Below are 21,301 nucleotides of genomic sequence, written 5' to 3' on the forward strand. Positions count from 1 at the left end.
TACAGAACAGTGATTCGCTCACCACTTCCAACGGTAGAATACATTATTGGTAGGAAAAGTTAAGATCTAATTTTATTATGCATTTTCTTACTAACTATATTTTATTTTTATTTTTTAAATTATTATTATTTTTTAAATTTAAGACTGTAATTTAAAAAAAAAAAATTTTGTTGCTACATTTGGTTTATTCAATAAAATTGGTTCAGTCACACTGGTTCAGGAACCCCAACAGTTTTGAACATATTGCATATGAGAGGATGAATTCAATGCATGTGAACAGAGCACCCAGAATAATTTGCATGTGACCCTTTCCACCATAAATCTCAAATTGTGGAGTACAGAGGCAAACTATATTTTAAATCGTAATCTTCCGGTTGTGATTAATGAGCAGAAGTCATTGAACAAGAAAAAATTATACTGCTGCGCTGAAGTGGAAGAGAAGGCTTTCAAGGAATATCAAGATGCTCTTTATTAAACTTTCTGCGTAACGCGACTTTCTTTCATAAATGCGGCACGTATTTCATATTGATGCAGTTTGGATTAGAGTGCTCAACTCCAAATGTTTTACACAGCTTTTCATTTGAAAAATCAACCCACCTGCTCACATCTAGTTAAGGCATTTTTATGTACTTTCTTCAATATAAATTAAACATTAAAAAATAACATGATTTTTTGGGGCTAATTAACAGATGTTTACAGAGGTAGATTTGGAATAACAAAAATGATCGCAGCTCGGTCATTGACAGCATTTCACAGAATTAACAAAGCCAAATCAGCTGGAAGATACGGAATTTCTATGAACAATTTTATTAAATCTGAATGTGTAAAGGATGTTTGTATGTTATTAAAGGAAGTCGGGTCCCGCAATATCCACAGGGAGATGTAGGTAACAAGTTTCAGGTCATAAAACTACCAAGCCCTGAAACCACCAAGTTTGAGAGGGCAAATAAAATGTAAATGTTGTTTTTTTAAATATCTATATTTTTCTAGGTGATTTGCAAGAAATGATTTACAAGAATGCTACAATGACATAGTTATCGATCGTTATTATCAGGATATGAAGATACTGGACATGAACGTATAGAGACTCGTCACTCTAATTTGTCAAAACTCTTTCTCAACCAATGTCGGGTTGACGTACGGGTTCATTTTATGAAATTTGCCCATTTGATAATTGTTGAAAAGGTATCTGTCTAAAATAATAAAGATGAGCTTAAAGGAACATCTTCAAGGCACAGAGGTTGGTGAAGTTACATGCATTTCACATTGATGCAGTTGGGGTAAAGTGCTGAAATCCAAACGGATAGAATTTCAGTGTGCAGGAAGGAACTGCACACACTGGTTTAAACCGAAGATAGACACAAAAAAACTGGAGTGACTCCTTCTCTCCAGAGATGCTGCCTGGCCCACTGAGTTACTCCAGCTTTTTGTGTCTATCTTCGATAGAATTTCAGAACAGCATGCCTGGAGAGTTCAAGGATGGTGGAAAGATAAGAAGAAACATGGAGGAAGGTTTCTGCAGCAGTTGAGCCTGAGGTTGGGGCAGAGAAAAGGCTCTTGCAGCTGCAGATTCAATTCCAGTAACAAATATTAATTTCCTGAACAATTTATAAATATATTTTGAAATTGGTCTGAAAGATTATACACAAGTTTAAAAATTGCAGTGTTATAATGGGCAGGCATTGGACTCTGGCCCTTGCTCAGCAAAAATGTATCCCACTGATGAAAATCATGTCATTATGTTTTCTTTTCCCTTTCATAAGTATGTGCCTGATTTTATATTTTTCTGATGATGCTTAATAAACATTTTCTCAAGCATTTGACTGAAGTTCAATAAATGACATTTCTTTATTTTACAAAAGATCTTTGAATTTTTTCATTACAGATGTTTTTTCCTGGTAAAATTAGGCAATTAGAAAACTGATTTTGAAATCAAGCCCTGGTGAGTTGTCCAAACAACTGATCATTACCTCTACAATCGTGTGACAAAACAACCAATTGTAAATCTGAGAGGTCAGCATATGCAGAAGTTCTACTTCTTGTGCAACATTTTATCTCAAAAGGAATTTCATTTCTGAAGTGGCCAAGAGGTTGCGGCAATGAGCAGGTGAAGCAGAGATGTTGGAGAGTGAGGGGGAGGTGGGCTGTGTTGGTGGCGTAAAATGAAACATCACTTTGGCACCCTGTAGACATTGGGAAGCTCTGCAATTATTTAAGTCAGCACTATGAGACTCTCAAGGTCCATCAAATGAAATGCACAAAACCCTTGCCTCATCCAAAGGAGAAAGCATTCAGGGATGTATATCCTGTGATAATGCATGAATACAAGACAGAAACAGCAGCAGGAATAGCCCATCCAGTCACTTGAGAATGTTCTTTGCGTCGAGACCCTTCTTCAGACTGGGTCTCAACCCGAACTGTTATCCATTCCTTCTCCTCAGAGATGCTGCCTGTCCTGCTCCAGCATTTTGTTAAGGTAAAGACAAAAATGCTGGAGCAACTCAGCAGGTGAGGCAGCATCTATGGAACGAAGGCAAGAGGCAACGTTTCGGGTCAAGACCCTTCTTCAGATTCATTTTGGCATTTCATTTCTATCTTTGATGTAAACCAACATCTGCAGTTCTTTCCTGAACCGTGTAAACATTGATTCCCCTGATTGAACATCTGTCCATCCCAGCCACGACCATTTCCAATGATTCAGCCTCCACACATCTCTCAGCCGTAGAAAATTCCAAATGTACTCAACCCTTTAAGAAAAGAAAAACCTCCTTCATCTCCTTCTTAATCTGAGTTACGCACCCCAGTTTTGGAATTCCCCCTAAGGTGAACATCATCTCTGCATTTAACTATTAACCTCCTCATAAAACATAGAACAGTGTGGCACTGGGTCATTTTGCCCACCATAGCTCCACCCACCTGAATTAATCTCATCTGCCTGCATTTGGTCCATGTTCCTCTATTCACTGCCTGTTCACCTTCCTGTCTAAATACCTCTTCAATGCTGCAATCATAACTGCTTCCATGATCTTTCCTGGCAGAATATTACAGATACCTACAAATCTCTGTAAAAAATCTTACTTTGCACATCGCCACGAAATTTCCCCCCTCTCACCTTAAACTTAACATTTCCACTTTGGGGAAAAACTCTGACTTTCTACCTATTCCTCACAATTTTATGCACTTCTATCAGGTCACTGCTCAGACTCCAGACTTTCCATGGAGGTAATATTCTCTGATCCAAGCAACCTTCTGGTGTACCTCTTCTGCACACTCTCCAAAGCCTCCACATCCTGTCTGCAGTGGTACAACTGGAACTGCATGCTATAATTCTGTATGTGGCCTAACCAATTTTTTGTATTGCTGCATCATGACTTACCAACTTCTATACTCAATGCCCTGATCAATAAAGTACTCATTAAATACTTCTCCCATGCACATTGTCCCTTCCCGTTCCCTAGCTACCCCTCTTGTTCCTAATATATGTTTGAAATACGCTGGGACTCTCTTCAATCCTACTTGCCAAGACATTTCATGGCCCCTTTTAGTCTTCCTAATTCCATGCTTAAGGTCTTTCCCGTTTCTTTAATATTCCTCGAGGGCCTTGTCCAATTTCAGCATCCTAAAACTTGCATGTGCTTCCTTGTTCTTTTTGACTAAACTAGCAATATCTCTAGTTGTCCATAGTTCCCAAACCTGTCCATCCTTATCATTCATTCAAGTTCCTGAGTGCTTATTTGTCATATGGACTAGATATGAATGTGAACATTGACATTGATATTTGCTGGAGCTATACATGCACCTTAAATGCAACAGCATTAATCCCCTAACAGAAAGAGCAGATGAGACGGAATCATTACACATATACAAGGTATTAGATCAAGTTCAAATGGTTAAAGAGATCAAGAGATATGGAGACAAAGCAGGAACTGGTTGTTTGGCCACACATGGCGACTGAGTGGCGGGTTGGGCTTGGAGCCCAGAATGATTTTCATTCTGCGGATGTGGGTGTGATGGAGGCAGGTGATGTGGTGCACTTTGCAATGCCTATAATGGAGAAAGTTTTGTGAGATTACACACTAAGGACAGATGTGTAAAGAGTAGCTCTGCCATCTATAGCTGCCATGAACACGATGGGCTGAATGGTTTTCTTCTACGCTGTGACCATTCTACCATGGACTCCCCAGCCAGGGGAATTATTCTTTCTGTAGACACAAGGAACTGCAGATGCTAGTTGGCAAAAAAAAAAGACACAAGTGCTGGAGTAAGTCAACGGTTCAGTCAGCACCTGTGGCAAACATGGATAGGTGACGTTTCGAGTCGGGACTCTTCTTCAGATTCTGCAGAAGAGTTCACACCCGAAACATCGCCTCTCCATGTTTTCAACAGATGCTGCCTGACCTGCTGAGTTACTCCAACACTTTGAATGATTCTTCCTCTTGAGCTCTGCAACAAAGGCCAACACAACTTTAGCATCCCTTTTCACTTGCTACCACTGCATGTTGGCATTCTGAGACCAGTGTACAAAACTAACTCTCTTCTCAATAACTCGTCTGTCATAAAAAAAACTCTGCTCTTGTGCAGCAAGGAGACTAACAACATTTTTCATGAGCCACACAGCTTCCTAAATGCTGAAGTGAGATGAAAGAAACTTCTAGGGTTGAACAGCTGTTGTAAAGTTATGAGGAAAACCTAAAACGGATGGGGTGAGGGTGTTGATGACGAGGGTTCAATGCAAGAAATGACATGAGATGAAGAGAGACAGGAATTAAAAAGACCGCCTTGCATTGGCCGGGAATCGAACCCGGGCCTCCCGCGTGGCAGGCGAGAATTCTACCACTGAACCACCAATGCAACAGGATAGAAACTACTCATTGCCTCCTTATTCAACAATTGCATTCACGAGTAAGGTGATTTCTTTCAAGAAAACAAGTTGCTGGAAAGCAACTCAGCCAGCACCTGTAAAGGGAACTGGACAGTAGATATTTCAGGTCAGGATCTTTTATCTGCACTGATTACATGCTTTATGCCAGAACCAACAAGAACTGCTACCATTCACTTGACCTTTACAGCCTGCTCTGCCATTTAGCAAAATTGTGGCTCATCGTTGTCTGCAGTTACGTTTCTTGCACTATCCTCCTATCCCTGCAACATGTCAGAGGAGTGGACGGAGTAAATAACAAGAACGATTCCCTATGAAGGAGGTATTCAAGATCAGAGGGCATAGGTTTGTTTCACTCAGAGGGTGGTTGCAATCTGGACGCACTGCCTGAGAAAGTATTGGAGGCAAAGCATCTCTCAACAGTTAAGAGAAACCTGAACTTGAATCCCCCAGACATTGATGGCTACGGCCACGTGATAGTAAATGGAATTAGCAGATAGGTTCTTGATGGTCGGCATGAAGATGTTGGGTTGCAGGACGTGTCTCTGTGCTGTGTGACTCGATAACCCGCCGACTCTGTGACTGAAATCCTCTCATAACGAACGCCAACTCACTGACCTCTAACATTTGCAGTTTCAGTCATATTCAGTGAGGGGTTTGCAGCAAAAAAGAAAGCTTTACTCATGAATGCAAATATTGAATAAGGAGGCAGTGAGCAGTTTCTATCCTGTTGCATTGGTGGTTTTCGGGTGGTAGAATTCACGCTTGCCACGGTTCAATGGTAGAATTCTCTTCCTGGTCCAGGAATGCTGAGACCCTGTACAAGAAGGGACAGAGCCGGCTGTACTATTTGAGAAGGCTCAGCTCCTTCCTTCAGCGTCTGCAGTAAAATGCTGCAGATGTTCTACCAATCGGTGGTAGACAGTACCATCTTCGCTGTCGTGTGCTGGGGCAGCAGGGCGAAGGCTGCTGACGCCCATAGGATTGACAAGCTCAACAGGAAGGCTGGCTCCGTCCAGGGGGGGCAGTGGGATTCATGGGAGGTGGTCTTGGAGGGGAGGATGCTCCTCAAACTGTGGAGCATCCTGGACAATACAGCTCACCCCCTCCATGACACACTGGTTAACCTGAGGAGTACCTTCAGCAACAGACTGGTTCCACCAAGATGCAGCATAGAATGCCACAAGAGATCCTTCTTCCCCGTGACAATCAAACTGCACAACAACTCCCCCTTCTGTCGTGGGGTAGACTGACCTTATTTCCCCCCCTTCCCCCTCCCCAAATCTTTGCACATGCCACGCGTCACTTTAATTTCATGTTTCATATATCTTGTGTTTTACGACAGTGTTTTATGGCAGATCGACTTCCCACCTGGGATAAATAAAGTTCTATTGTATCGTATCGTATGATGTGTTGAATGCAGAGGCTGGTGGCAGCGATTTTTTTCTGATGAAGTGAGATGAAAGAAAAGTGTGAGGTTGAGCTGCTGTTTTAAATCTGCAAGAAGCAAACGTAAAACAGATGGGGTGAGGGTGGGGATGAAGAGTGTAAAATGCAAGAAAGGACATGGGATGATTACAGGCAGGAATGAAAAAGAATGTTTTGCATTGGCCGGGAATCGAACCCGGGCCTCCCGCGTGGCAGGCGAGAATTCTACCACTGAACCACCAATGCAACAGGATAGAATCCATTCACTGTCTCCTTGTTCAATATACACATTCACACGTAAGGCCATTTTTTTTAATGAATGAATGAATATATAAATACATTTTATTAGCCAAGTATGTATATATACAAGGAATTTACCTTGGTGCTTTGCTGGCAAGTAACAACACAATATACAGTAGACAATTAAAAATAAAACATTATCATTTAAACATGTGAAGAATGAAAAAAAATGCCAGAGCACTAGGAGGCTACACACTTTTGGCTGTTGAGGCTGGGAAAGCACATCGTGGACCCGCTGACACTCAGCATAGGAGCACCGCAAGGCTGCGTACTCTCCCCTCTCCTCTACTCTCTCTACACCAACGACTGCACCTCCACATACTCCTCTGTCAAGCATCTCAAGTTTGCAGACGACACAACCCTGTCAGGTCCCCACTTTCCCAGCCTCACATGCTGCTTCCTGTCTGTCAGGAAGTTGGTGATCCACTGACAGAGGGGTTTAGGCACAGTCAACTGGGAGAGTTTGGAGTGTAATAGCTCTGGCACCATGGTGTTGAATGCAGAGCTAAAATCCACAAACAAAATCCTTGCATAGGTCCAGTGGCGGTCTAGGTGCCGGAGGATTAAGTGCAGGCCCAGGTTGACTGCGTCCTCCACTGATCTATTGGCCCGGTTTGCAAACTGCAGGGGGTCCAGCAGGGGGTTTGTGATATTTTTCAGGTGGGCCAGCACAAGCCTTTCAAGGGTCTTCATGATTACAGTGCGACAGGCCTGTCGTCATTAAGAACAGTAATTCGTGGCTTTTGGTTACGGGAACAATAGTGGAGGCTTTGAAACAGGCAGGGACAGTACAGGTTTGCAGGGACTGGTTGAAAATGTCTGTGTAGACCGGTGCCAGTTGTTCAGCACAGAGTTTCAGGTCGTCGGTCAACTGACGATTGTCCAAAGAGCGGGGGTGCTTTCCTCTTGTAGCTGGTGATTTCTTGCAAGCCCTTCCAAACTGAAGAAGCATGGCCGTCCGAAGGGGGGGGGGGGTGCGCTGGGTGCGACCGCACCCCCCTTTTTTCCCCCAGAGTAAGAAAAAATCCCCAGAATTTTTTAAAAAAATATCAGAGCACAATCAGCGTTTCCACTTTGTGGGAAATCGCCCGCAATTCTGGCTCCGGCCGCTGGGGGAGAAAGAAATGCGCCCATCCGCGCCTGCGCAGTTGGGGAAGCGACACAAAATGGCGCCGTCTATCCGCGCGAGCGCAGTGGGCCCGGGCGGGATCAATGCCATTTGTGCTTCAGCCATTGAGCTCGATGCCTCGCGTCTACTCCAGGTAAGTAGTGGGGTGGGGGGGGGGGGGTGCGTTGTCTGCCCGCCCACCCGCCCCGGTCCAACGTTTCCATCCGCGGCGTCGGAGCCTCGCTATCGGCCAGGAGACCTTCCTCCCGTCGCCGGGCGGAAGCGGCTTTAACCTCAACAACAGACGCCGCTGGGGCGGGGCCCAAACCATCTTCCGCCCGCGCCATCCCGCTCATCCCCTCCCCCCCCCGTTCATCCCCGCCACCTCCCCCCCCCGCTCATCTCCGCCACCTCCCCCTCGCTCATCCTCGCTCATACACGCCACCCCCGCTCCAACCACCTCTCTCTCCCCCCCCCCCCCTCGCACCTCCCTCCTCTCCCCCTCACCTCCCTCTCTCCACCCCCCAACTCCCTCTCCTCTTCCCCCCTCTCCTCCTCCGCCCCCACTCTCTCTCTTCACCCCCCCCCCTCTCTCTCGTCCCCCAACCTCTCTCCCTCCATCCACCTCTCCCCTCCTCCACATCTCCACCCCCCTCCTCTCATTTCTCCCCCCCCCCTCCTACTCTCCCCCCCTCCACCTCTTTCTCTTCTCACCCTCCTCTCTCCGCCCCTCCTCTCTCTCCCCCCCCTCCCCCCTCCTCTCTCTCCCCCTCCTCTCCCCCCCTCCTCTCTCTCTCTCCCCCACCTCTCTCTCTCTCTCTCCCCCACCTCTCTCTCCCTCCCTCTCCCCCACCCCTCTCTCTTCCACCTCTCTCTCTCTCTTCCCCCTGTTCCTCCCCCCTTCCTGTCCCCCCCCCCCCTGTCCCCACCCTCCCCCCCCCCCCTGTCCCTGTTCCCCCCCCCCTCCCTATCCCCCCCCCCCCCGTCCCTGTACCTCCCCCTCCTCCCCATCTCTCTCTGCCCTCTACCCCCCCTCCCCCTCTAGACACGCCTGTGAGTTGGTGGCTATGCGTCAGTAGATGGGGGCGGTTATGGGGTAATAGGAGCAAATTAATAACATTAATATATTGACAAGGAGGTAGTTAGCGCATGTGCAGAGGGGGCAGTTAGTGTGTTGGGGTGGTTAATGTGTATGACGTCCCCCCTCCCCCGCAACCGCACGTTGGGGGAACAGTCTGCACTTGGTCTAGTTCTCCTTAATTCTACCACAACCATTGAAGAAGCTGCTAAAGCTATTGCCAACTTCTCAGATGCTTAGAAGCTGTACCTCATACAGAATCACTTTAAACCGGGTCCAACATACAAATATTGTGCCTTCTATAAGAATGGATGCTGGCGAAGATTTAACCCTGACTAGTTACGAGCATACCCCTGGCTTGTATATAGCGATCATGTGGATGGCATATTGTGCCTACCTTGTGCCTTGTTTGCGAACAACAGGAAATCACTTGTCGTTAAGTCAAGGTAAGTCAAGTCTACTTGTCACATACACATACAAGATGTGCGGTAAAATGAAAGTGGCAATGCCTGTGGATTGTGCAAAACAACAGAACAGGTGCTCCTGAATGTATATTGCCATTTACCACTACCTCTACCAATGCAAGGACATTCGTTGGCCTTGCCCTGTAAATTAACCCTGGTTCCGCAAATCCTGTCATGCCACCCTCCTTTTTGAAAAGCTTCGTACGGGCCTGAGAAGGGTCATTAGCTGAGAACTTGCTCCTCAACTTCTCAGAGTACCTTTCCTTGGCAGCTCTGATTTCTCTTCTCAGCTTGTACTTGGCCTGCCTGTAGAGGTCTGCATCCCCGCTCCTGTAGGCCTCATCTTTAGACTGGTGGAGCTGTCTGAGTTCTGCTGTAAACCAGGGCTTGTCGTTGTTGAACCTGATCCTAGTGGGAATGCAACTGTCCTCACAAAAGCTGACATATGATGTCACAGTGTCTGTATTTTCATCGAGGCTTGTGGTTGCTTCCCTGAACACATTCCAATCAGTGCAGTCAAAGCAGGATTGTAGGTTCTCAATGCCCTCGCCAGTCCACCTTTTCGTTGTTCTGACCACAGGCTTAGCAGCTTTTAGTTTCTGCCTGTAGGTCGGAATAAGGTGAACTAAACAGTGATCAGAGAGTCCCAGAGTTACACGGGGAACAGAGCGATATGCGTTCCTGATTGTAGCATAACAATGATCGAGTGTTCTCTTCCCTCTGGTGGAGCAGGTAACGTGATGTCTGTATTTTGGAAGCTCTCAGCTGAGGTTAGCCTTGTTAAAATCCCCCAAAACAATGACCATGGACTCCAGGAAGTTGCTCTCTACTCTCATTACCGGGTCAGCGAGTTGCGTTTGCGCCTCACGTACGCAGGCTTGGGGAGTATGTAAACTCCACCAAGAATAAAAGAGGTAAATTCCCTCAGAGAATAAAAGGGTTTGCAATTTATAGGAGAACAGAAGTTAGACAGTACAATGATGTCTCTGGACCAGCCCTGGTTAGTATAGAAGTGTATAAGATGCTGGAAAGACTTAATAAGTCAGGCAGCATCTGCGAAGGAAACTGGACATTAGGCATTTGCACCTCCTCTCACCCCATCTACTGCATTCGGTGCTCATATTATGGCCTCCTTTCACGGCAAGACCAAGTGTAGACCAGGCAACCATTTCACCGCTCGATCCTGGTGGATCTCCCGGTTGTTAACCATTTTAACTCTCCCTCCTATTCCCACACTGACATTTCTGTCCTGAGCCTCCTCCATTGCCAGATTGAGGCGACATACAAAATGTAGGTATAGCACCTCATAGTCTTCTTGGATATCTTACAACCCGATAATATGAATAAATTTTAGGTAACTAACCTATAAACAACCTTCTTAAACATAGAAACATAGAAAGTAGGTGCAGGAGTAGGCCATTTGGCCCTCCAAGCCAGCACCGTCATTCAATATGATCATGGCTGATCATCCAAAATCAGTACCCCGTTCCTGCTTTCTCCCTATATCCATTGATTCCGTTAGTACTAAGAGCAATATCTAACTCTCTTGAAAACATCCAGTGAATTGTCCTCCACTGCCTACTGTCGCATAGAATTCCACAGATTCACAACTCTCTGGGTGAAAAAGTTTTTCCTCATCTCAATCTTAAATGACCTGCCCCTTATTCTTAAACTGTGGCCTCCCTGTTCTGGACTCCCCCAACATCGACAACATTTTTCCTGCATCTAGCCTGACGAATCCCTTAATAATTTTGTTTCTATAAGATGCCCTTTCATCCTTCAAAATTCCAGTGATTATGTCTATTATTTCATCATACGTCAGATATCTTTTCTCCTTTTCTGCCCTGTGTCCCACCTGGTTGCGCCTCCATTTCTCCTTTTCCCCTTCACCTTGTCCCTTTCCCCCTATATTCCTTTCTCTGGCTTCACGCTTCACTCCTATACTCTCCTTGTCTCCTTATCTCAGTTCCTTTTGGTTTTTCATCTCTGGCCTCCAACCATTGCCAAACAAAAACCCCCTCACCTGTATCCACCTATCACTTGCCAGACTTTTTCCCGCCCCCACCTCTGTTCCAGCTTTTTCTCTCCCCCCACCCCCCATCTGAAGAAGGGCCCAAACCTGAAACGTCACCTATCCATGTTCTCCTGAGATGCTGCCTGACCTACTGAGTTACTCCTGCACTTTGTGCCATTTTTTGTAAACCAGCATCTGCAGTTTCTTGTGTCTAAAGTAGACATTTCAGGTCAGGACCCAGTATCTGGACTGCTTTTGTGCTTTATGACAGAACCAACTAGTACAGCTGCTGCTGACTTGAAGTTCAGAGTCAGTTCATCTTCTTCAATTACATGTTCCTACACTACCCCCCTATCCCTTGAACTGTAGACAGGGTAAGCAATAAGAAACGTTCACCATGATCTGGGTATTCAAGACCAGAGGGCATAGGTTAAAGGTGAAGAGTAAAATATTTAGAGAGGAACTGAGGAGGGTTTTTTCACGCAGAGGGTGGTTGCAATCTGGACAAACCGCCTGCAAAATTACTGGAGGCAGAGTCTCGCTCAACATTCAAGGGGAATCTGAACAAACACTCATGAGCCAGCGCTGTTTCCTAAATGCTGAAATGAGATGAAAGAAAACTGATGTTGAGCAGCTGATTTAAAGTTTCAAGATGTAAACGTTAAACAGATGGGGTGAGGGTGGGGGTGAAGAGGTTTAAAAGCAAGAAAGGACATGGGATGACTACAGGCAGGAATTTAAAAGAATGTTTTGCATTGGCCGGGAATCGAACCCGGGCCTCCCGCGTGGCAGGCGAGAATTCTACCACTGAACCACCAATGCAACAGGATGGAAACTGCTCACTACCTCCTTATTCAATAACTGCATTCACAAGGAAGGTTATTTATTTACAGAAACAAACTGCTAGGAAAACATAGCAAGCCAGGCAGCATCTGTAAAGGGAACTGGACATTAGACATTTGCACCTCCTCCCACCTCATCGACTGCATTTGGTGCTCCAAATGTGGTCTCCTTTACATCAGCAAGATCAAGTGTAGCTATGGCGACCATTTCACTGGTCACATCACATTCACCAAGGCCTACTGGATCTCCCGCTTGCTAACTATTTTAACTCCCCTTCCCATTCCAACACTGACCTTTCTATCCTGGGCCTCCTTCATTACCAGAATGAGGCTACACGCAAACTAGAGGAACCGTACATCATATTCCCTTAGAATAGCTTGCAACCTAATGGTATGAATATTGACCTCCTGCTTTAGGTAACTAACATACAAACATCCCCATAAGATCATAAGACAATGTCATAGGAGCAGAATTAGGCTGAATTAGGCAGAATTCAGCCCATCGAGGCTAGTCTGCCATTCAATCATGGCTGTTCTATTTTTCATCCCGTTCCCATTCCCCTGCCTACTCCCCATAACCTTTGACACCCTTCCCCACTTTGTGGTCTCATGTTGCCATTTCCCCCACTGTGCACCACCTGGATGCGCATCCATTTCTCCTTTAACCCTTCACCCTGTCTCCTTCCAGGTAAGTACCATTCTCTGGCTTCGTGTTTCACACCTCTTCTCTCCTTATCTCACTACCTTCTGTCTTTTCACTGCTAGTCTTTGTTAAAAAGAACATTTTGCATTGGCCAGGAATCGAACCCGGACCTCCTGCGTGGCAGGCGAGAATTCTACCACTGAACCACCAATGCAACAGATGAAAGAATTTACTCACTGCCTCCGTATTCAATATTCAACATTCACAACTAAGGCTTTTACTTTATAGACAGCAAACTGCTGGAAAAAACTAGCAAGCCACGCAGCACCTAGAAAGGACAGTAGGCATTTCAGGTCTACGTTTTTTGATCAGAGGGCATAGGTTTTTTTCACTCAGATGGTGGTTGCAATCTGGCCACACTGCCTGAGAAAGTACTGGAGGCAAACATTTAAGAGAAACCTGAATAAACACTTGAATCCCCCATAAGTTGAAGGCCACGGCCACGTGACAGTAAATGGAATTAGTAAAGATAGGTTCTTGATGGTCGGCATGAAGATGTTGGGCTGCAGGACGTGTCTCTGTGCTGTGTGACTCGATATCCCGCCAACCCTATGACTCGGTCCCTACTCCTGAACTGAAATCCTCTCTTAACAAACGCCAACGCACCTTTTGCCTCCCATCCAACTGACTAACCTATATATTGGCTTGAGGCCAGTGCACGAAGACAGCTTGACCTCTGAAGACCAACTGCATTTATTTACCACACCTGCAATAAAATCCAATTTTTGCAGCAAGGTGACTAACTTGACATTTTTCACGTGTTGGTGGCTTGTGATTGTGGACTTTGGAAGGGGTAGGATAGGGACCCAAAATCCCGTTTATATCAACGGTGCAAAGAATCGTGCAAAGGATCAAAAACTTCAAATTCCTGGGCGTGCACATTTCTGAATATCTTTCCTGGTCCCAGCACACTGATGCAATTTTAAAGAAAGCACATTAGTGCCTCTACTTCCTGAGAAGATTACAGAGAGTCGGTATGTCAAGGAGGACTCGAACGTCTACAGATGCACCGTAGAGAGCATGCTGACCGGTTGCATCGTGGCTTGGTCCGGCAACTTGAGCGCCCAGGAGCGGAAAAGAATGCAGAAAGTTGTGACCACTGCCCAGTCCATCACCGGCTTTGACCTCCCCACCACTGAAGGGATCTATCGCAGTCGCTGCCTCAAAAAGGGAAGAAGGTACGGGAGCCTGAAACCTGGTACATCCAGCTTCAGGAACAGCTTCTTCCCCACAGCCATCAGGCTATTAAACACAACATCAAATAAGCTCTGACAATAACAGTCTATTATTATTATTGCACTATATCTGTTTATTTATTGTGTATCTATGGTCTATAGACACACTGAACTTTTATCTTCCGTTTTGTATTATGTTTACATATTCTGTTGTGCTGCAGCAAGTAAGAAATTCATTGTCCTATCTGGGGCACATGACAATAAAACTCTCTAGACTTGACTTGGCTCTTGACTTTTCCTAAATGCTGAAGTGAGGTGAAAGAAAGCTGTGAAGTTGAACAGCTGTCATAATGTGACAAGAGGAAAACACTAAGAAACCAGTCAACAGATGGGGTGAGGGTGGGGATGAAGAGGGTTAAATGCAAGAAAGAACATGGGATGAATACAGGCAGGAATGAAAAGTAATGTTTTGCATTGTCCGGGAATCAAACCCGGGCCTCCCGCGTGGCAGGCGAGAATTCTACCATCAAAGCAACAGGAGAACCACCGATGCAACAGGAGAGCAACTATTCACTGGCTCCTTATTCCATACTTGCGTACAAAAGTAAAGGGCCTGTCCCACTTGGGCGTCATTTGCGCGTAATTTACGCGACATCATTTACGGGTCGCGAAGCACGACGTGCGTGTCATGCCGCGCACGTGATGCGCGTCTGGTGCGTGGTGATGTAGGCAGTGACGCGCGGTCGCGCGCGACGCTCAAGGATTTTGTGATGTACAAAATCTTCGCGCGCCATCTGGGTTATGCGCAAATGACGCCCATGTGGGACAGGCCCTTAAGGACTTTAATTCCCAGAAAATGCACCTCTGATGGGGACGCAAGAAACTGCAGATCTTTGAATCTTGAGTAGAACATAGATGCAGTACTAGATGAGACGTTGTTTCTCAAGCTTGTGCTTGTCCCCATTGTAACAGTGCTGGAGGCAACAGACCGGTGGCTCCGTGTGGGCTGTGAGGGAGAAATGCAGTGGAGGGCAGAGGGAGGCTTCTGCAAAACAATCTCCAAACTACATTTTGTAGTCGAAGTATCTGAATCACCAAGACATAGCAGCCTTGCAGATCAAGAGCGGATTAATCAGATTAGTGTAGATAGGGCTTGAGGGTTGGCATGTATATGGGTAAGTCAAAGGGCCTGTCACTGATCTGTATGATTGTATAACCCTGTGACATGGTCTCCACTCCTGAACTCATATCCTCACTTAACTAAAGCCAACACACCTTTTGCTTCCCTTCCCACCTTGTGTATCTGCAAGGTGGCTTTCCCACACCAGTGTGCAATGACAACCAGATTCCTGTAAAGATCAACAATACCCACTCGCTCACCTTGCATAATGTACTCTGCAGCAAAGTGCCTAACGATATTTTTTATGTGTTGGTGCTGCAATGATGAGGTGAGATGAATGAAAGTTGTGAGATTGAGCTGCTGTTTCAAAGTTGTAGAAGGAAAAGATTAAGCAGATGGGGTGAACGTGGGACAAAGAGGGTTAAAAGCAAAGAAGATGGGATGAACTCAGGCAGGAATTAAAAATAATGTTTTGCATTGGCCATGAATTGAACCCGGGCCTCCACGTGTGGCAGGCGAGAATTCGATCATGGAACCACCAATGCAACAGCATAGAAACTACTCACTTTCTTCTTATTCTATATTTTCTTTGATAAGTAACGCCATTTTTTTTGCAAAAATAAACTGCTGGAAAAACTGAGCAAGCCATGCAGCATCTATGAAGGAAACTGGACATTAGATATTTGCATCTCCTCTTATCTCATCTACTGCATTCAGTGCTCCCAATATGGCTTCCTTACATTGGCGAGACCAAATGTAGACCAAGCAATCTTTCAACGGTCTCTCACGCTACGTCCGTCAAGGCCTACTGGTTCCCCAGTTACTAACCATTTTAACTCCCTTTCCCATTCCAATACCGATCATTCACTCCATTGCCAGAATGAGGCCATACACAAACTGGAGAAACAATACCTCATATTCTGCTTGGGTAGCTTACAATCCAATGGCATGAACGTTGACCTCCTATTTTAGGTAACTAACCTACAAAAAAACTCATAAGACCATAAGACATAGGAACATACTTACGCCATTCAGCTTGTAAATACGGTCGTCTAAAGCTTACCCCCCTAGTCTAGTTCATTGAAAAACACTGACTCAAGCACTGGACCAACTAAATTTTATTTTTAGAAAGAACAGCCAATTCCACTATATGATACCTAAACCACTGCGGGTTCGATCCTTGTCTCTGCCTGGCCAAGCCCTTCGTCTCGTGCAAGCAGACACTGCCCAAAAGGTCACGCAGTCCCAAGCGCCCTTCCAGAAGATCGACACCGATCTAAAATGGGGCTACCTTTCATAGGTCCATGAACCTTGAGGGGCCGAACTACATAGGGGTGGCCCCTTGCAACCCAATCAAACATATTAACTACATCAATACATTATTGACAGTTCCCCAAACCAATTACAGAGCATCTAAAACAATGCTTCTTGCAACAGCTCCTGGAGGGAAGCTAATCAACTGAATAATGCAACATTTACCCTGGAACACAAAACAATTCTGCTGGGGATTAATACTTTGGCCAATCAACAAACAGCAGGGTAACTATCTTGCAACATTATTTACAATTCCTTTGTAGCAATCCAATCATATCAATGCATTTAAGTTTATTTACAGAGTTTTAATACATATTATTAATTAGGGGGAAATGAGGAAAACACCTGGATCTTTCACCATCCTGCATATCAATCTGAGGCTCAGTTCTGCTCCCACCTCTTTATCAATTCAACCTGCAACCTCCCCCCCACCCCCTTCCCCCCACTCTACTAACTTGACATTTTGTATGTGTTGAGGCTCCTTCCTAAAGGCTGAAGTGAGATGAGAGCCGAGGCTGACCAGCTGTCGTAAAGTTACGAGCAAAATACTAAACAGATGGGGTGAGGGTGGGGATGAAGAGGGTTAAATGCAAGATAGAAGATAGGAAGGCAGGAATGGAAAAAAATGTTTTGCATTGGCCGGGAATCGAACCCGGGCCTCCCGCGTGGCAGGCGAGAATTCTACCACTGAACCACCAATGCAATAGATTAAAAACTGTTCACTGCCTCCTTATTCAATATTTGCATTCACAAGTCAGGTTTTTTTTTGTTGCAGAAAATGCTCCTCTGAAGGAGACTCAAGGAACTGCAGATGTTGGAATCTTGAGTAGAACATAAAGTGCACGAGTAAATCAGCATCTCTGGAGGACATGGACAGGCAGCATTTCAGGTCGGGACCCTACTCGAGACTGCAGAAGGGTCCCAATCTGAAACATCATCAATCCATGTTTTTAGTTTAGTTTAGAGATACAGCATGGAAACAAGCCCCTCGGCCCACCGAGTCCACACCGACTAGCAATCCCCGTACATTAACATTATCCCACAAACACTAGGGACAATTTGCATTTATACCTAGCCAATTAACTTACAAACCTGTACGTCTTTGGAGTGTGGGAGGTAACTGAAGATCTCGATGAAAACCCACGCGGTCACGGGGAGAACGTACAAACTCCGTACAGACATGCACCATAGTCAGGAACGAACCCGGGTTTCTGGAACTGTAAGGCAGTAGCTCTAGAGCTAACAGAGACATCTCATCCCCAGAGATGCTGCCTAGCCTTTACAACAGGTGGACAGTGACGCAGCGGTAGAGTTGCTGCCTTACAGCGCCGGAGACCGGGGTTTGATCCCGATTACGGGTGCTGTCTGTACGGAGTTTGTATGTCCTCCCTGTAACCGCGTGGGTTTTCTCTGAGATCTTCGGTTTCCAAAGGCGTACAGGTTTGTAGGTTAATTGACTTGGTATATATTCAAATTACCCCTAGTGTGTGTTGGGTAGGGTTAATGTGCAGGGATCACTGGTCGATGCGGACTATCTCTAAAATGAAAAAATCTGCTGATTTACTCCAGCACTTTGTGTTATAAACCACTTCAGGAACTTCTCAGAGCTCCCCCTCTGTAATTCCTGCTGTTTTACCATGTTCTGAACATGACTCACTATCTTCACCCATGTGGCACTCACCAGGCAGGAATGAAAAAATAATGCTTTGCATTGGCCGGGAATCGAACCCCGGCCTCCCGCGTGGCGAGAAATCGAACCCGGGCCTCAAGGCGAGAATTCTACCACTGAGCCACCAATGCAACAGGATAGAAACTACTCACTGCGAGTAGTTATTCAACATTTGCATTCACACGTAAGGTGATTTTTTTTTTTACAGAATACAATTTGTTGGAGAAACTCAGCAGGCCAGGCAGCAGGAGGAAATTCAGCGGTCAGGGTTTTGTGTCAACATCATTCACCGGCACTGCTTTCATGTTTTTTAACAAAAACAACAAGAACTGTTGCTGCTCGTTTGACCTTTAACTTTAACTGTTAACTCGTTTGACTGCTCTGCTATTTATCAATAGTCTGAAGAAGGGTTTCGGCCCCAAACGTTGCCTATTTCCTTCCCTCCATAGATGCTGCCGCACCCGCTGAGTTTCTCCAGCATTTATGTCTACCTGCTATTTATCAATGTCACCAGGATGTTACTACCATTTGCGGGCTTGAATTATAGGCAGAGGCTGGAAAGGCTGTGATTTACTTATTTGGAGCACATAAGAGCTTCCTTTCAAGTACAACTTTCCTGGCAACTTTGGTTCCAGAGCATTTCTGGATTTCCAGTTTTGCCAGAACAACAGAGAGGTACGGGAATGGTCCTCCTCGGCCGCCCAGGGGTCGAGATACCGGCCGTGGAAGTCGGCAATCGGAACAGGGGGCAAATTCGACCCACGGTCAACGAGGAAGTCCCGATGAGGTCGCGATCGGCTTCCTCACCTGGCCAAGGCGCCACATTTTCAGAGGGACCTCCGGGAGCGGGGGGTTTAAAGACGCTCTCGGAATTTTGTCCGGATTAAAGGATGTGCTGGACCAGCAGTTGCTGGAAAATCAGTGGTAGATCTGTATTTCGATTTAGGACATGCGTCAAATGCAGCCTAATGGAACCAGCCCAGAATGGCAACTTAGTCAGCAATGCACAAGTTGGGCTCAAAGGTCTGTTTCCATACTACGACTCTATGAATCTAATATCTGGGTGTTCCGAGGTCGGCTCTGGGAAGCAGCACCCTGGAGCACAGAGGCTGAGCAGTGGCCGTGTGAGGTGAGGGACGTGGCTCAATGTGTCCGTGACGAGGAGTCTGGAGGGCTGCAGCAAGTAGTCTGTGGCTCGAGTGGATCAGGCACCGCTCCAAGAGGCTGAGTGTGTGCATCGGACACGGCCAACAGCGGCATGGAATGGTGACTGGAGTTGAAGGGAATGTCGTTCAACACGAGAACAAGTTCAGTCGGGTGAAGAACTCGTTGGGCCTCTATTCCAGGAAGAAGTTGAAGGCCGTCGGACCATCTTGATGTTCCCCACCCCGCATTAGAACCAGGTGTGAACACGATGGGCCAAATGGCATTCCTCTGTGCTGTGCCCATTGTAGCATGCCATGATCTGGACTTAGCCTTTGAAATCATTCTCCTTGCATCCAGCACATTGTAAGTATCACATAGATCTCCTCTTGTGGCTTTTAGATTGCTCTTGCTGTATTGTGTAGCAAAATGCTAACAACATTTGTCACGTGTCCGTGCTGCATCCTATGTGTTGAGGTGAGAAGAAAGACAGTTGTGAAGTACAGTTCAGTTTAGTTTATTTTAGTTTATTGTCACGTGTACTGAGGTACAGTGAGAAGCTTTTTGGTGCGTACTAACCAACAAACCAACCAACCAAGTTGACCAGCTGTGGCAAAGTATGCTAAATAGATGAAATGACGATCCTGATAAAAGATGGTTGAATACAAGAATGAAGATGGGATGATTACAGGCAGGAATGAAAAAGAATGTTTTGCATTGGCCGGGAATCGAACCCGGGCCTCCCGCGTGGCAGGCGAGAATTCTACCACTGAACCACCAATGCAACAGGGTGATAACTGCTCACTGCCTCCTTATTCAATACTTGCATTCACAAGTATACTGCTACACAACATTTGTCAAATTATTCTCGCAGACCAGTGTATGATGATTTGGGAAGCAGTCAGCTATTTTATTATCCACGCACAATCTCTTACAAGATTACTCATACAAACAAGGCACGAACGTCCAGAGGGGAATCTCAAATCCAAAAAAGCAGGTGCAGCAGTAGGGTTGCTGCCTTACCGCGACAGAGACCTGGGTTCGATCCTGACTACGGGTGTTGTCAGTATGGAATTTGTAGTTTTCCCTAGGTTTTCCCTTAAGTGCTCCGTTCCCTCCCAGAAAACAATTGTAAATTGTCCCTAGTGTATGTAGAGGCACTGTACACTGCCTGTACCGAACATGACGCCAAAACCATCTCCTATCTACCTGCGTATTATCCATATCCCTCCATTCCCTGCATATCCAAGTGGTCCTGTCTGTTGTCATCTCCTTGCTGCCGGTCGTGACTCAGCCTGAAGGTGAAATCCCAGCCTTCGGCAGCTTGTATTTAGGCAGACAAATGCTGGAGTAACTCAGCGGGTCAGGCTGCATCTCTGGAGAGAAGGAATGGGTGACGTTTCGGGTCAAGATCCTTGACTTATATTTGGGCGCCAGACATCCGTGGTGAGCACGATCACTCTGAGCCGCTTCTGGTTCTGGTTCCACATTTAGTTCTTTCCTTATTCTTTTGCCTAATCACTCTTGCGATACTGTTTGTTTGCTTCTAATTTCTCAAATTTAGCTTCTGCAGCAAGATGAGATATTCAACAGAGTTTAGTATTCAATATTCACATTCAATAGCATGAAGTGCCGCAGCACAAGGTTGTGTGTTCGCCTGTTGCAGGTTTGAGCAAGACGGAGCGACTGGGACAAATCCTTGACCACCAGCGCCACTGTATGGTCAAGACTGGACTGCTGGGATAGAAGTCCAAGACAGCTGGAGCTTCTAGTGAGGCTAAGACTGAGTGGCCGGGGCAAACCTGAGGTGCCAGAACCTCTTCCTGCTCACAGATGATAGGGTGACTGAACCCCCACACACAAACACGGAAGCAAAGACTGGCCACCAGGATTATCCAGAGACTGCCAGTGCCGCTTCTTCAAGCCCAAAGCTGAGCCGCCAGGAATAAACCTGTGTGTGTAGGAAGGAACTGCAAATGCTGGTTTAAACCAAAGATAGGTACAAAATGCTGGAGTAAATCAGTGGGTCAGGCAGCATCTCTGGAGAGTAGGAATAGATGAAGT

General features: G+C 46.0%; 1 protein-coding gene and 7 non-coding genes across 8 annotated transcripts in view; 1 reads left to right on the forward strand and 7 right to left on the reverse strand.

Moving 5' to 3' along the window:
- naaa (N-acylethanolamine acid amidase) overlaps positions 1-1,818 on the forward strand; it is a 22,866-nt gene extending 21,048 nt beyond the window's left edge. Inside the window, exons 10-11 of the mRNA XM_033024551.1 lie at positions 1-49; positions 991-1,818. The exon at positions 1-49 is cut by the window's left edge and continues 46 nt beyond it. Coding sequence (XP_032880442.1) covers positions 1-49; positions 991-1,034 — 93 coding nt within the window. The 3' untranslated portion in view covers positions 1,035-1,818. The remainder of the gene's footprint in view (positions 50-990) is intronic.
- A 2,962-nt stretch (positions 1,819-4,780) lies between these two features.
- Positions 4,781-4,851, reverse strand: trnag-gcc. Its single transcript has one exon. It is a non-coding gene; the product is annotated as a tRNA-Gly (tRNA).
- A 1,631-nt stretch (positions 4,852-6,482) lies between these two features.
- Positions 6,483-6,553, reverse strand: trnag-gcc. The gene has a single exon. It is a non-coding gene; the product is annotated as a tRNA-Gly (tRNA).
- A 5,469-nt stretch (positions 6,554-12,022) lies between these two features.
- Positions 12,023-12,093, reverse strand: trnag-gcc. The gene has a single exon. It is a non-coding gene; the product is annotated as a tRNA-Gly (tRNA).
- An 806-nt stretch (positions 12,094-12,899) lies between these two features.
- trnag-gcc lies at positions 12,900-12,970 on the reverse strand. Its single transcript has one exon. It is a non-coding gene; the product is annotated as a tRNA-Gly (tRNA).
- A 4,086-nt stretch (positions 12,971-17,056) lies between these two features.
- Positions 17,057-17,127, reverse strand: trnag-gcc. The gene has a single exon. It is a non-coding gene; the product is annotated as a tRNA-Gly (tRNA).
- A 1,005-nt stretch (positions 17,128-18,132) lies between these two features.
- On the reverse strand, positions 18,133-18,225 carry trnas-uga. The gene is made up of 2 exons: positions 18,190-18,225; positions 18,133-18,167 (listed from the first exon to the last, which is right to left on the reverse strand). It is a non-coding gene; the product is annotated as a tRNA-Ser (tRNA).
- Positions 18,226-19,950: 1,725 nt separating this feature from the next.
- Positions 19,951-20,021, reverse strand: trnag-gcc. Its single transcript has one exon. It is a non-coding gene; the product is annotated as a tRNA-Gly (tRNA).
- Between the last annotated feature and the right edge of the window lie 1,280 nt (positions 20,022-21,301).

Source organism: Amblyraja radiata, chromosome 1, assembly GCF_010909765.2.
Source record: "Amblyraja radiata isolate CabotCenter1 chromosome 1, sAmbRad1.1.pri, whole genome shotgun sequence".
Classification (NCBI taxonomy): Eukaryota; Metazoa; Chordata; class Chondrichthyes; order Rajiformes; family Rajidae; genus Amblyraja; species Amblyraja radiata.